The sequence below is a fragment of the Thalia democratica genome, chromosome 7, assembly GCF_965202585.1.
Source record: "Thalia democratica chromosome 7, ktThaDemo2.hap1.1, whole genome shotgun sequence".
NCBI lineage: Eukaryota > Metazoa > Chordata > Thaliacea > Salpida > Salpidae > Thalia > Thalia democratica.
The window spans coordinates 44856259-44873849 of record NC_139171.1 but is presented as its reverse complement, the minus strand read 5'-3'; the positions used below and the strand labels follow the sequence as shown (position 1 = coordinate 44873849).

Genomic DNA, 17591 nt, shown 5'->3' with positions numbered 1-17591 from the left:
AAGACACGTTTAAATAAGGCTAAATACTAACTTTAGAGTTATTTTTATTTCAAAAATACTTAAAAGATAAAACATTTTTATTAAAATGACAAAAAAAACGCTGAAAAAGTTTAATCAAGGACCTGGTGCTCGAAAAAACTTTTCGGTTATCGAGTCAAACAAAACTAAGTTTTGAATTTTGTAGAATATTTCTTGTGTTTGTATTACTTTTCTATGCCTGTAATGATCAATACATTTTTTAAGCAGGCTTAATTGTGTCGTTAGTTTTTAACCTTAATGGAATAGCAGGATTAATGGAACCTTAATTTCGAAACGTCTTCAGCCTGTTTAAGTATATCAATACAAAAACAATTGACGTATAAATACTAGTCGATAATAAAAGAAAAAAACTTTAGAAAATGAAGTAAAATTTTTTATAAATTTATTAATTAATAAAGATAAACAATTCAGTAAATATTCACTGTCTCAAAAAAACAAGCTTGAGGCGAGTTAATTTTTTCAAATTTTATAGAACAAAAATCTTACTTAAATACCAGCATCTCGATAAACTAAACATAAGTTACTCATACATTAAACTCCAATTAAACGTTAATTACATTGTTAGTTGATTTTTTTTCTTATATATATATATATATATATATATAAGATGTAACGTTATAAGGCGTTAAATCCTGGAGATCCTGATAAGCTAAGCTTATCGGAATGTATAATTCTTAGAGCTTTTTGAGACTCCGTAGATCTGTTCTTAAATTTATTTGAGAGCAGTGAAACGCCGTTAGTTGAAATAAAGTTTTAGCACAAGAACATCTGTGGTATATATATATATATACATATAAGTATTTATACTTTAAGTTAAGAGCAGGATTTCTCTAACTATTCGATAAGGCCCCTTTTAAACAGGTCAAAAAAGCTATGGCCCCCTCCGACAATATTTCTTAAAAAACTAACATTAAATACAACTAGGACCTTTTTTTTGCTCTTCGCAACTAATTACAGAATATCTAGTGTTAAGTTCAAATTATGGCCTTGTGGCTCCCCCTTTTACAGTTTATGGGCCGCTAAAATTCTGAGATTTTCACATAATATCTAGCATAAGTTTAAAAACAAGCCTATGATTTTTTTTATTTAATTATCACTACTTATCATTGTAATTACTTATCATTCAGGCATAGTCGCGAGAAACCGCTGTTATATCTAACCAAGCAGAAAAAAGTACATAAGTGCTGAAGCTACCGTTTGTAGAAAAAGTCGCGACTATGCCTGCCTTACGAGTCCTAATAATTACGAAACCGGTCGTGGGAACTTTTAAGATCTAAAGCAATTTTTAAATTGGTAGTTGCCTAGGCTAACTCAAACATAAATAATTATACAATTATTCTTCTAGACGCAATTACTTTGATATTAATACTTAAACATTTATTATTTATTATTAATTAATTTTTTCGTGACATGCTTAACTTAAAGTTATTATTTCAAGGATTTATATATTTTCTTAAACAGTGTAAAAAATTATGTAAATAAGACTCATCTCTGACATCAAAAAACTACTTTTTTGCCTTAAAATCTTTTTTTTTCAACGCTCAATTATTCATGAGTTCATCAAATATTTTATTTTTTGAAATTTTTTTTTTTTTATTTCTATAGTTATTGTTAAGCTTTAAACTTAATTTTACATTATTATACACTAATAAGTTTGAATTCAAATATGTAATTAGTTTTTTGCTTAGATTTTCATGCTGAATAAGTTTTCAAATAACATTATAGATAAGCAACGTTATGTGCAGTTTACTTTTTCATTATACTTGAAAAGGTTGCAATTTTTTTACTATTGAAACCTAGTATTAAATAAAGTATTTAATTTGCACGTCTTTATTATATATTTAACTATAATTTATCCTATTTTTACTGCTTGTAAAAACATTCTTTAATTGAATAAAAGCTGTTTTTTGAAAAACTAAATTTATGCTTAAATTTGAGGCAATTAAGACGAAATAGTATGTCAATTTTTTTTGTTACAGTTGTTTATTTTGTTAAGATTTTTCATTATAATATAAACATATTTATAACATAATAAACAATTAACATTTCTTTTAAAGTTTGTAAAGTTTCAGTAAAACAACAAAACAAAAACTTTTTATTTTATAAAAACCTAAATTAATACTAAAAATAAATTACATGAAATTTTTGTTATTTAGTATAAGTTAGGTTTTATTTTAGCACTGTAATTGCACAATTAGAAGACTAAAAGTAGTACATTTTTGTTGTATTTGTTTAAAATTATTACTTTTGATATTTTTTTTAACTAATAATTTTCTAAACTTAGATACATTTATCTTATATTTTGTTCAAAGTATTTTTTAATTATTTAGCCATTCAGATGAAAAACACTTGTCTTGTATAAAACTATTCTAATTTTACTATAACTAGTTTACAGTATAATTTATTTGAGTATATGTTTACAGTTTTTTATTGTTCCAAGGGAATAAATGTTCAAAAAATTCAGATAAATTTTATTAACAAACACCCTTTATGTTAAACAGCATTAGCATTAAGCCAACTGACGTAGTTAGCAACACGTGTGTAGACTCCTGGGTACTTTGGTTCAGCGCACCCTATTCCCCATGAAACAACTCCAGCAAGTTCACCGTTGCAGATAGCTGGACCGCCAGAATCACCCTTTAAATTTAAAAATTGTTTAACTATTGTTTAAATCATAGGATAACTTAAAAAAAAATAAAAACTTGGCAAGAATCGTATCCTCCAGTTTCGAGATACCCCATACACAACATTCCTGGGTAGATGGAGTTTCTGTAGTACAAGTAAGTGTCGCAATCATCGTTAGAAACAACTGGAACATCAACTCCCATCAAACTGTTTGAAATAGAGCCACCAGATGAGGTGGTTCCCCATCCGTATACAGTACACATACTTCCTACTACTGGTGATGCGGATGGTAGTTTAACAGTTTCAACATACTTGTTCAACATAACAGCTCCCTAAAATCAAAACTTAAAATTTTGTTTAACGTATTTGTAAGACCAAAACATTGAACCTTTATAAATAAAAAGATAAATTTATGCTTTGTTGTTTAAAGATAGTTTAAAAACACAATGTGTTAATGGTTTTGTTTTTGGTTATGCTAGGCTTTTTTTTTGCATATACTTCAAAACATGTTGAAAAATAAACAATTGTTAATAAAGCTTTTAACTTTATTAGGCTTTGACAAGTTTTAAAAAAATTATTTTAGATCAAATGTAAAACTTGAAAACACTTTATTTACACAAATAATTAATGCCTAATATCTTGACACCATTTTTCCGCATACAATTTAAAATTATCAAAAATAATTAAAAAACTTAACATAAACTATTTTTTTTATGTATATAACTTTTTTTTTAGGTTGTGTCAAAACTCAACATAGTCTATAATTTTCAATAATTTGAATATTTAGTTTTTTTCATTTAAATTTGTTAGTTCATTAGTTTTTTTTCATAAAACAATGCTTCACATACATAACAAGGTTAATAGAACCTCAGTTATAGATAAGTACCGTTTTCAATAAAGCTGCAAAATAGACCCATTTTACTACTTCTTTTAAAGTAGTGGTTGGTGTAGTGTGTGTCTGGGAACAACATTGTGCATGAAACTATTTTACTGTCCACGGAGGTGTTCAATAATTGATAAAGGTGCACAGAAAATGTATTTTAAAAGTTTTTTTTCTATCTACGACGATATAAAATTTAAAACTAAATTTAGCAACGGTAATAATCTGAAGCTTCTTAAAAATGAGCTTTTTTAATTAAAATACGACGGTTTTTTTTACTACTATTCTTATGAAGTTTGTTTACATAAAGGTTACTACTTCTTTTATTAAAGTCAAAACTTTTAATTTAAAACTAAAGAGGTCTCTAAGAACAACAAAGAAACTTTCGTTTTTAGCTTTTATTTCGTTAGTCACATACATTTAAATGAGTTTAAATGTAACCAAAAAGCAATAACTCTAACCCTTCACATTCGGACTTTTGCAACCAATACGATATCATTAAAGCACTAATTACTTTTCGCAGACTAAGATAATAAATATATCTTAGCAACAAGAGACTACATTCTAAGTACTATAAGAATTATCAGGGGATAACAGTAAAAATGATTTACAATTTATTTACTTCCTATTTTTTGCGTTACATTTTTGTTTTTTGATATTTTTGACTATGATTTTGTTATCTTTTTTAAACTACTTATAAAAGAATTTTTAATATTATAAACTAAAAAATTTAAGATTATATTAGACATAGCTTTTTAAGGTATTGCTGAATTACTTTTAGTTTAATGTAGATGCTAAAGTATATAGAGCCTTTATTTTTTATAGGCACTTTAGAAGTCTTGTAAAAAATATAAAGTTAACAAAATTAGACTCAACATTATTCTTTCTTTGTTACACTAACACATGTTTCTGTATTTAACGGATTAACACACTTCAACAAAGCTATGAAAATTTTCTTGATTTTCATAGCTCCGTTGAAGTGTGTTAAGCCGTTGACACACAGAAACATGTGTTAGTGTATAAAGAAAGAATATTGTATAATTTGTTATTATCATATATTCAATTGAACTTGTTTCGCTGGGAACATTTTAGCAAACGCTTAAACTTATATTTTTGAATAGTTAAAATTGAATTCTAATTTTCCTGTAAAATAGGGAAAATAAACACTAAGTTTATGCTTTTAAAGTTGTTAAGCATTGTAGCTGTCTAAAACGATCACATCTAATAGAACTAATTTGTAGAATATTGTCAAGTTAAAAGATCATCAAACTAAGATTATTTAAATGTTTTAACATAATGAAGTGGTTAAAGTTTTCTTATTTCCTAAAAAACTATAGTTAAATTTGTTTACGTTTTAAATACTAGCAGCGCACTTAATCCCATCTATATATATTTTTTATAAAAAAAAATGGTTAGGAACCATTTTAAACCACTGTATCAGTATTTTACAAAACACTAACGTTGGAAAGATCTTTCGTTTATTGAATAAATATTATCAATTCTTATTCAAGTAGAATTATTATAAATTTTCAATGTTAGTGTTTTGTAAAAGACTGAGACAGTGGTTTTTTAATGGTTCCTAACCATTTTATTTATTTAGTCAAATTTTCGAAAACTGTCTAGTTTTCAAAATCAAAAGAGGCAGACTACATTCATTCCATCATTTTGATAAAGAAAGAAATATTTTTAGCAGTTTACTGTGATCATTTTTGATTAGCTTCAGAATAATTACTTTAAAACAACTATTATTTTTGAAACTATTGATTGTTTCATGTGTCAAAAAGTTTAAATATTCTGTTTTACTATAATAAACTTGAACCACAAACAAAGTAGATAAATACTCTTGACTAGAAACATTTTTTTTTCTATTTTTCATGGATATTAGAAATTTTTATTAAAAAAAGTAAAACTAACATTAAGCTCGATAAGCATGATGTCGTTCTGCATATCGGATGAGCTGTACGACTCGTGAGGAATTTGACGAACTACGCCAAAAACTTGTTCTGATGACTCAGATTTCATAAGTGTAACATCACCGACTGTGATTGTGAGACGAGAGGGAGTACTAAAAAATATAATTGAGTTCTGAAAAAAATAGAACACTTTTGCTTTAAAATTATACAAAAAGTACTGAGTTTATTTTAAACCACCCTTGTAAAGTTTAAAAACTTAAGCTCAAATACTCTAAAGTTTCTTTTAAATAAGACGTAACTATTATTAAAACAATTTAAGTTTGTTCTAACATTTAGCCTAATAGTTTTTTTTTTTTTGCAATATATTCAATAATTTCTTTTAACTCATCTTATAGCTCTTAAATAACTGTGAAGTTTTAAATATTCCAGTTTGCAGTTTTATAAAACTGCTCTATGAACAAAAAAAAAAAAATTAGTAAAAACTTTTTTATACCTGTATTCACAGTGAGCAGCAGAAACAACATATCTAGGGGACAGAAGAGATCCTCCACACATCAGGGAGCCTGATCTTTTAATATTGGCGATAAATTTTATTGAGTTAGCTGGTTGCGCTTCACCATTGACAATTTTGTCATCGGTAGCTGTTATTTTTTTAGCAAAGCTATAAAAACTTACTTTTCTTTTGATACTTATAGTACTAGTTGTTTCACCAATCATTTTTCAAACTTAAAAACTATTTATTAACAACACTTAAATATTTTGTTTTAATAGTCCCCTTTAGTAAAATTGAAACAGCTAAAAAATGTAGAAATTGTATATTAAATTGTAAGTTTTTAGTAATTCTATTATAGTTAATTGTAATTGAAAGTTTTTTAATAAGCGATTTTTTGATGAATTAACACAACAACCGTATTTTAAAAAGCTAAAAGTTCTTAACATTCAATCACTATGTTTTTGATACTTGGTAATGAAAATAACTGTTATCTTTAATAACCAGTATGCTGCAGACAACTGTCTAGACGTTTTTTAGTGGGGTTGCACTATTTTTTGTTTAATAAAAGGTTATTTTGTGTAGTAGCTTTCAATAAGACACTCTAGAAAATTACAGAACTGTCTACTACAAATGCAAAATCTTAATAAGCAATTCAGTTCTTTAATTTTTAGTAAATAATATAATCGAATTTCGTTTTTATTGAAAATGTTAAAATTTTGCCTAAAATTTTGAAGCTTACATGAATAACGAAATATTTTATAGATTTGATAGTAAAAACGAAGTATGTACTAATCAAAATTACTAATTAACTTGTCGTAATAATGAAAAAAACAAATTATATGATTTGTAAACAAATTACTTACTCAATCAGTCCCATTTTGAATAATTTAGCTAAATATCAAATTTAACTCAAATACTATTTGATTTTTACGAACAAATAGCAATTATTGATAGCAATTTCAATTTAGCAAATCTATTTTAAATAGCAAGGTGAACAATTATTTTACAATTTGATGAAAAAAATAGTTTGCAAAACTACGGTCTTTTTAATTTTGTAAAATTTAAACAATACGTTATTTGGTCAAAAGCTTCTAAAGTTAAATATAATATATATATATATATTATAAATGAATATAAAACCCTTCGAGTTGTAAAACGATTTCAAACAGTTGTTCAAAACACTTTAATTGGCTAAATTTGAATGCACAGTTTCATATTTTAAATTGTGCAACTTTAGTAATTACAACATTTTAGTATAGTTTTTTACAGCTTTTTTCCGGTGCATAACTTATTTTAAAAATATAAAAGAATACATTTCATTTTTTTTAAATTTTATTTTAGTACTTTCGTAGTAAGGCTCATCAGAAACAGTATCTTAATAAGGTAAAATGAATACAAATTGAAATAAAATCATACTGTAGTATTAAAATATAAAATGACGTAATAATCGAATTTTAAAAATCAACTAAGTGCTTATGCTATATACATTTGGTAAATTAATAAAACTCGTTAGAATTAAAACAATCTAAAATAAACAAGCGGTAAAATTAAAATTAAAACTATACTTTAAAATAAAATAAAACAAGAAACTAATTACTTCAAAATTACTTAATACAATGACTCAAAAAGTCTAATTTGGTATACGAACTTTTTCTGTTTACATAAACTGGGCCTTAAAGATTGAATACATAAGGCTTCCAGAATATGCAGTTTAAAAGAGTTCTCCGCTCTCACCAAGACTAAAAAATTCTCCTTTTTATAGTTTTTAGCACACTCAGGGTTGTCCAACAAATGTTGCTCAATCGCCGAGAAGTATTTTTTCGTTGGTTTCTCCGAACGGCCATCAAACCAACTTTTCAAGACTTTCGGAATATGCTGATCGATTCTTACATGAAACCTTTTAGATGTTTTTCCCACGTAGTCACTACCACAGTGACAACTAAATTTATAGATGATGTTACTTTTTTCATGGGTGGGAGAAACATCTTTGTAAATTCCACTTAGAGGTAGATCAGTATACAAAACAGTTTTCTTAAATGAACAGAGCTGAAAACCTGGTTAATCTACTCTGAAATTTTCTTAGAAAACCTCTCAGAAATATTTCCAAGGTAAGGAAGTTTTAAGTATAATGGACACTTCTGAGGGCCAATCATTTTTAAAGCTTTTGAACTTCTAGCTCTTGTTATAACTTTCGAAACTAAATTACCTGGATAACCAAGGAAGGAAAGTGTTTTGAAGTGTTTTTAACTCGCCTTCAAGAAAGCAAGGAGTACAAAGTCTAGTGAACAAAGATTCCGTGGGCATCTTTTGGTCCAGTCAAGTAGAAGTTAGGAGTTTTAACGGATATGGTGAAGCGTTTTACCAGACTTTGTTCTCCTTGCTTTCTTGAAGGCGAGTTGAAAACACTTCAAAACACTTTCCTTTCCCTTGGTTATCCAGGTAACTTAGTTTTGAAAGTTAAAACAAGAGCTAGAAGTTCAAAAGCTTTAAAAATGATTGGCCCTCAGAAGTGTCCATTATACTTAAAACTTCCTTACTTTGGAAATATTTCTGAGAGGTTTTCTAAGAAAATTTCAGAGTAGATTAACCAAGTTTTGAGCTCTGTTCATTTAAGAACAGTTTTGTATACTGATCGACCTCTAAGTGGAATTTACAAAGATGTTTCTCCCACCCATGATAAAAGTAACATAATCTATAAATTTAGTTGTCACTGTGGTATTGACTACGTGGGAAAAACATCTCAAAGGTTTCATGTAAGAATCTATCAGCATGTTCCGAAAGTCTTGAAAAGCTGGTTTGATGGCTGTTCGGAGAAACCAACGAAAAAATACTTCTCGGCGATTGGGCAACATTTGTTGGACAACTCTGAGTGTGCTAAAAATTATAAAAAAGGTAATTTTTCAGTATTAGTGAGAGCGGAGAACTCTTTTAAACTGCATATTCTGGAAGCATTATGTATTCAATCTTTAAGGCCCAGTTTATGTAAACAGAAAAAGTTCGTATACCAAACTAGACTTTTTGAGTCATTGTATTAAGTAATTTTGAAGTAATTAATTTCTTGTTTTATTTTATTTTAAAGTATAGTTTTAATTTTAATTTTACCGCTTGTTTATTTTAGATTGTTTTAATTCTAACGAGTTTTATTAATATACCAAATGTATATAGCATAAGCACTTAGTTGATTTTTAAAATTCGATTATTACGTCATTTTATATTTTAATACTACAGTATGATTTTATTTCAATTGTTTTCAATTTCGATGTATAATTTTTTCTTCAACAAAAAACATATAAAACTACGTCATTTTCTACGTAGTTCTTTAAAAACCTTGAAGTAAATTTTACTTAATATCAAATATTTTATTTATAGATGTGACTTATAAGTAAAATTTTTTAAATAAAACCACATTCTATCGCTTTTATATTACGTTTATTCCAGCCTGTTTAGGGGTCGCACAGGAAATAGGAAATCAGTGAAAAAAAGGCCCTGGTATACTGTTTTTAGTGCAAAAAATATTTTAACGATAACCGTTTATCTGACACAATTATTCAAATATATTTTATCTTTGGATTAAGTGTTTTTTCAAAAATTCTAGTTAAAATAAAATGTTTTTAAATAGATGATAACAAAACTTTTAACTTGCTAACAAAAACTCTAAAAGCAAATTTACACTTTATACAGATGTAAACAACATATTATAAAACAAGTAACTATCAAACTGTTTCATTTACATATGAAAAAAAGTTGTATTACTAAATCATTAGATAATAATGGGAATTAATTTTTTTTTTAAACATAATTGCGTTTGTTTCGTTTCTAAATAAAATCATAATAAAACGTATGTTTTGACAAAGACTACAAACATATTCTGAGGCAAAGCAGTAAAAATAAAAATAAAAAATTAAATATGTTTTTTGCTTAAAACTAAGAAAAATTTATTAAAATTATTTATTATTATTTATTATTATTATTTAAAATTGAATAAAAAAATTACTTGTTTTACAACAACAATAATGTAGAAAACTATTGTTTAAACAACTAACCACTAGTAACAGCAACTAAAAAGGCGACAATGAAAATTTTCAACATTTCGTCAAAAGTGAAAAATAATTTTAACTTTAGATGTCACATGCTTTTATAGTAAAGCTTTTGATAATTTACATAAGTTTTTTGTTTATTTAAATTTTCAAAACTACTTATGTAATTAAAGGTGCGAGAACTTAAAAGGTGTTGTTTACCTTCTAAAAATAAGTCTTGAAAAAACAATTACAATAAAACAAACTGTTTTAAAAATTATAAATATTATAAAATGAAAAATATGTTTTTTGTCTAATATATTTAAATTTAGCTTATTGAACAAAACTTATACTATACCTATTATTTTTTACAGGATTTAGAGTTAGTGAAAGTAGTCTACTAAAAAATACAAAACTAGGTTTTAATTGGAAATAAAATTTTAGCTGGTGCTTTATTCGTCTCCTTTTTTATTTAAACTAAATTTTTATTTGTAGTTTATCTTTTAGAAATAACACTAAGGATACTTTAAATATATAACTTAAAGTGAAACTTTAAAACGTTGCATAATGTAAAGTTAATAAAGATATACATCAACAACAGTGACAAGACAAAATCTAAACTTATAACCAGAGGAGTTTTTTGAATGGTTTTCTTGAGCCAAAAAGGAATATATTGGATAAAAAGAAGCTTAGATTATTAACTAAAAACATTTTTTAGTCAGAAACTTTACATATGCGAAAATATTTGATTGCTACTTTTGCTAAATTTTTAAGTAATAAATTTTGAAATTATTAATTTTATAGATTAAAAAATTTCAACACTTTCTTGTGCACATATACCTTTCAGCTTAAACGGTTTAAAATTAAAATTTAACTATGATGTCATGGTGAATTTGTATTTTAAAAGAGCTTATTTATGGAATATAACATTTTACCAAGTTACTTTAACTTTTTAATTGAAAATGCTAGGTTGTAAATGTTAAGTAATAAATAATGATTAGCAATTTTAGATTGTTTATTGAACGAGAAAAAAAAGTGCTTAAAACTGTTGGACCTGGTGCACAAAAAAACCTTACGGTTATCGATTCGCACACAGTTTGGATACCTTTTAACGTCTTTTCCAGGACTAAAAAGCAAAACTTTACTTCAAAAATACTTTATGTTAATTTATCTAGGTCAACTACACTTAGTTGCTTGTAAAAATAAATTTACGTGTAACTAATAGTATAATTACACTCCAATGTAAAATTTGATTATTCTAAATCTAAAGCAATCTTTTACTATAATATTTTCAATATTAGATATTAACATTTAGTGTTTTACGATGTGATTCTTATACTTTACTAAATACTGACCATTAATACAGTGAAGTTTTGTTGTTTTATTTAAGATAATAATAAGGTTTTTTTGTTTTTTAATTTTCTTTAAATTTATTATCAAAGTTTATTAGTAAAATAATTAGCTTTTTTATAACGACTTTTCAACACGTATAAATTTACAAAAAAGAAAATTCAAATAACTAAACTAATTAACAGAAGATATTTAAATATAAACAAATAATAAAATAACAATGTGGTGTACGACTCGATTACTGAAAGGTTTTTTTGTACACTAGTGACTAGGTCCTTAGACGAAACTTTTTGAACGCTTTTCTTTTATCATTCAATAAACAATATATGTAACAGAAAATTTTAAGGACTCTTTAATAGTATCTTTAAATTGTAAATAAGGAACATATAATTTATAAACAACTATTGCAGTTTTTGTTATGATTTTTAAACTAAATTGGTATTTTCTTTACAGAGTTAGTTAATAATCTTAATATATTTTGTTTTTTTGTTTACATCATAATCTACAAATGCTATAACACAATAGTAGCCACTTCCTTCATTTTCTTAAGTGTATCTTAATGCAACTTCATAAAAAAACTTTATAAAGTAACAAAAAAAAGTTGTGCTGCTCCATTTTAAAAATTCTAGACTTTCTTTCTAGACTCCTATAAGTAGGAGAAATAAAAAGGTAGGAATAAAACTTTAACTTTCACGTGCTAAAACTGATAAAAGACCATAGATTTATTGAAAGCATACATCAGCCTCATTTATCTCAGGACCAAGGAGCTCTTGGACTAATTTATTTGTAATTTGTTGTTTAATACAAGCTATTCATTTTATAAAACTATTAATATAACAGACAATTTTAGCAGTAAAACTTATAACCTTCTATATACTATGGTACTGTAGCACCAAAAAAAATTTTTTAACTGTTGATTAAATCTCTCATTTTCATGTTGAAAGATAAAAACCGCCCTATTGATTGAGTTAATTATATTTTTTATTTAATAGTTAAACATAACTATATCTTGCTTTTTTCGGTAAAATTATTAGTGTTATTTTGTGATTGATATACAAATTTTATGCATAAGACAGTATAAAAGATATAAACACAAGTATGCTTCAAATAACCTAAAACGTATATATAGAATTTTAAAAACTTTTCAAATATAATATTGCTATTCCTATGCAATGCACCCGTTTTAAATTTAGTAACTTAAGAAACAGCTTTAGTAGACCCTATTTTTTTCATATGTATACTATACATAGAACAATAAATTAACGAATAGCAATTGTAGCAGAAGATAGTAAACAATTAGTAAATAAGGTTGTATGTCACATGTCACTTTCTATTCTCCGACATTTTATATATTAATTTTATTCTTCGACTATATATTGTTCATTTTTTAATGTGTTAAGTTCCAAGTTTAATTCGAAACCTGTATTCAAATCACAGATAAACCGTGCTTTTTTACCTACTACGCCCAATAGAACGGCTAGAGGTTTTTTACTGCAGGTTTATACTTAGCATATTTTTACCTTGTTGTTTATGTTTTACATTTTAACTTTCATATTAAACACAAACCCGTAAGTTATAACATAGTTTAATTATAAATCTCTATTAGACCTTTAATTTAGATACCCGACTACTCTTTTCTAAAACAAAAATTAATTAATTATTACACTTATTATATAAAAAATATGTTGTTTAAGTCATAGTGTTTTTATGTATGGCGCTGTAACTTAATTATTGGTCAGGGCTTTGAAAGGTTAATAACAAGTTCGATTTTTTGCTTTGTTTAAAAAAAAAATTAATTTAAATTCAATCTGCTTTTTAATTGTATCTAACTTTAATTTTGTTATAATTTAGATTTAACCATTTTAAACATTCAAAAATAAAAAATATACATTATAACAAGTTTCTGTGGCATTTATTGCCTTTACTTACTTTACCATAGTTTAATTTATTAACCCATAATTAATGAATGTTCTTTTAATTTTCTGTTCACAATAGATTACATATAACCCTTATAAATTAAAGCGCTCTACTTTTTTTTCCAAGCATAAAAAATAAATTATCTAACTTTGTAGTATAAGTAACTAGCTTGTCTTTATATAACAGCTCAATATCGTGACGTAATTTTTTTTTGAATGATTAGTAACCAGTAAGTATTTAGAATTAGTACTTCTTTTATTTCATGTAAGTAGTTTATATTATGATTTGTTATTTTATTTTGTGTTTTCACTTTATTTTTTTTATTATATGTTTTAGTTTTAAGAAAACAAATAGAGAGATCTCAACTACTGGAGGAGAAATAAATAATTTAATCTTTCAAAAATTTATTTTACAAACTGAGTTTCGATCAAAGACCTCGTCAGTGCTTAAAATTAAATAAATCTAAAAAGATATGTGACAGTCATGGAAAATAGCATTTAAACAAATAAATTAAAAAAAAAAAAATTTTACTCAAAGTATTTACTTAAAAAACTAAACAAATTAAGTTCTGGTATTAATATTGAGTTTAAGGTAAAATTTAAATTTTAGTTAAGTTTTAAAATCAATATAACAACAATAACAATAATAAAAGCTGTATGTAGCTTTCTTTTTTCTTCTAGTTAATTTTCAAAGTAAACATTGCTTAAGCAAAAATGTAGTTTATAAAGTGAGCTTAAAGTTGAGGTGCATTTTAACGTAGCTTATTTTAATATTATTTATTATTATTTATTAATAATATTAATTATAAGTAGATAGAATCTACTTATTATTAGAATTACTAAAAAATTTCTACAAGTATTATTATTTTATATAAATTTAAATCCTATTTTTTATATATGTATAGTTTTATCTTTTATTTTCATATCTATAAATAAAGTAAACAAATTCTCAAAAAAGGGAAACTCTCCAGCCTGCTTTTAACTAGAAGCAATATCAAAAAACAGCCATTATAGTAAGTATATTTGGTACCTCTCGTATATCTACAATCTCTCGTATCTTTACGCATTTTTTCTGTGGACACAATGAGTGTAAATAAGCGAGAGCTTACTGTACTTGCATATTAGAAAAGGTCGCGATCGCCAAAGCAGACAGAAGGGACAACTTAAATAAACGGTACGACCTCTTTTATTCCTGCCCGCACTTCCGAAAACTCCACTTCAAAACTTAAGTTGCCCGAAATACAGGTTTTACGCATGCTTTTAATAAATTCTTGTGTTGCTATTATTTTCTTAAAACTAAAAGTTTTTTTTTTAATCATTCAAGCAAAATTTAAAATTTTCATAACTACTACAAGCACAAAATTACTTAAGTTTTCAATAGTCAAATCACAATTAAAATTAGCTTGATTAAAATGCATCTTAACTTAAGCTCACTTATTACTATTAACTACATTTTATTTAAGTAATGTTTACTTTGAAATTCAACTAGAAGAAAATAGGAAGCTACATAAAGATTTTTATTATTATTTGTGCTGTTCTTTGATTTTGAAACTTAACTAAAGTTTAACTTTTGCCACAACTTCAATCTTAATATTATTATTTAACTTGTTTTGATTTTAGGTAAAAAATTGTTTTAACTATAAGTTTTTATATAAAGCATTCGGGCGGCATTTCAAATTTTCATTACAAGCACAAGATTTTTTGAATTTTCAATAATTACGTCACCAGTAAAATAAGCTACGTTAAAATGCACCTCAACTTTAAGCTCACTTTATAAACTACATTTTTGCTTAAGCAATGTTTACTTTGAAAATTAACTAGAAGAAAAAAGAAAGCTACATACAGCTTTTATTATTATTATTGTTGTTATATAGATTTTGAAACTTAACTAAAATTTAAATTTTACCTTAAACTCAATATTAATACCAGAACTTAATTTGTTTAGTTTTTTAAGTAAATACTTTGAGTAAAATTTTTTTTTTTTTAATTTAGTTGTTTAAATGCTATTTTCCATGACTGTCACATATCTTTTTAGATTTATTTAAGCACTGACGAGGTCTTTGACCGAAACTTAGTTTGTAAAATAAATTCTTAAAAGAATAAATTCATTAATTTATTTAATTTAGACTCAATAATTACAAATGTTATGTAGTTTTGTAACAGTCGGATTTGACACTAAGTTTTATATCTATGATTAACCATTAACCTATAAAAATCTATAGCAATCATTTCTATTTTTAATGGACACATGTATATACGTACTTTAGCTTCTATTCTTTCCTTACAATTTATTTGTTTATAGATCCGTTAGTTAACACACAGAAATATGTGTTAGTGTAATAAAGGAAGGATACTGTATAATTTGTAATTATTGTAAATATAAACCTAATTCTCGTTTTTATTGACAATGTGAAAGTTTTGCCATACATTTGAAGCTTACAAGAATAACGAAATATTTTATAGATTAGAAACTAAAAACTAAATGTTTATCAAAATTAGTAATTAACTTGTCGTAATAATTGAAAAACATGTTCTTTGCAGGTAAATGATTATTTTTTTTAGTCAAGGAGTTTCATTTCAAATAGTTAATCAAATTTAAAACTAAAGCAAATTATATTTTTGAAAACGAACAAGTAGCAGAGATGAACATTTTTTTACAGTTTGATGAAAAAATAGTTTGTGAAACTAATGTTGTAAAAATAGAAAAATACACGATTTGATCAAAAGTTTCTAAAGCTAAAAATTACCCATAGAGTTGTAAAATCGTTCAGTAAGACTTTTAATAGGTTTTTCAAATCAAAAGTTTCTATTTTCAAATTATGCAACTTAAGTATAATAATAAAATTGTTATGTATTTCATACATACGTTTCTAAAAAAAACTTTTAAAACTACATCTTATTCTACGTAGTTTTTTGAAAAATATGAAGTAAATTTTACAGTAGACTACCGCTTAAGTATGCAAATTGAACCCGACCAAAAAGTGCGTACTTAGCAAGGGTAATGCGTACTTTTTGACGACATAGTATAATATGAAATTTAGTTGTTAGTTTTCTTTCTTACAACTAGCCACTAAATAATTAAGCCAAATAAACAAGTCTTTTTACTTTAAATAACACTTAATACATAGTTCTAATCTGCAAATTTTTTAATAGATTTTGAAATGATTTATTTTTTCTATAAAAAGTTTCTACATTAAATAATACATACATTTAATGTAGAAGTCAATGTCAGTCAATGATATTAAAAAGAATATTTAGCCATATTTTCCATGTTTTGTTTTGTTAGAGGGAAAGTACCAAACTACATTGTGTTTACCAAACATTTTCAAAACATCAATGTGTGTACATTCAAATTAAATTATGACTTAACTATGTTGTATTTGTAGGTTTTTTTTAACTTTGTCATCTAGATTTATTTATTTTATACTATTACAGCTCAAATATCATTATTCTTTTCATTTTTCTGCAACCACTACATAAGAATTTAGTTTATTAACATTTAATAACAGGACTGTCACAATCCCAGGCCACTTAGACTACTCAGGATTACTCACCCTAGTTTAAAAGTTGTGAAAGTCTCAGGCTAACTCAGCAGGTTGGCCATTCTTTCTGGAAACATAAAATAATCTGTAAAAACTTGATGATTGAAAATTAAAGCACGGGTAATGCGTACTTAAGGCGGGGTGCGTACCAAAAAAAGTGCGTACTTAAGCGGTAGTCTACTGTACTTAATATTAAAAATTTAACATAAAGATAAGAATTCTTAGTAAACTTTTTTTAAGTAAAACCATAACCAATCTTACTTTAAATATTTATTCCAGTTTTTTTTAAGGTTTGCACAGGAAACCGCTTGAAACACGCTCTGTAGTAGAATTAAGTTTCAAATTAGGCATTATTTAAGTATTTACAGCTAAGTATCATAGCGCGATAGAATTCTTAGGCTTTAAGGAACAAATTTGTATCAAATTTGATTTCTGTATTTGTTGTACTAGTTTAATTACTTATTTGTTAACTTTGAAATAAAAGTACTATTTTTGTTTTTATTCAGTTTAAGTATTTTACTAGATTTTGTAACTATTTGATTTTAAGGTAAATATAATATTGTAAATTAAAACAGTATACTTTTAAAAAAATAATATAATTTTCGGAAAAAATGCTCTTTGTTTTATGAATAGAGCTTTATTTTTATTATAATATCAATGTTACTAATAATCTAAAAAACTTTTCATGTACGACAAATTTTTTGTTGAAGAACAAAACAGAATTATACATCTCAATTTTTTTTGTAAGTTTATTTTTTAATACCTTTACTTCACTTATTAACTTAGTTCTTTCTTCTACTGATATGCTATGAATAAA

At 25.5% G+C, this 17591-nt stretch overlaps 1 protein-coding gene across 1 annotated transcript; it reads right to left on the bottom strand.

Annotated features, from left to right (window-relative positions):
- Positions 1 to 2532: 2532 nt before the first annotated feature.
- Positions 2533 to 6827, bottom strand: LOC145841385 (trypsin-3-like). Its single transcript, XM_082948747.1, has 5 exons — positions 6814 to 6827; positions 5951 to 6118; positions 5459 to 5609; positions 2742 to 2996; positions 2533 to 2676 (listed from the first exon to the last, which is right to left on the bottom strand). Exons 1-5 carry the CDS (start codon positions 6825 to 6827, stop codon positions 2533 to 2535), a joined length of 732 nt encoding a protein of 243 aa, XP_082804873.1.
- Positions 6828 to 17591: the final 10764 nt, after the last annotated feature.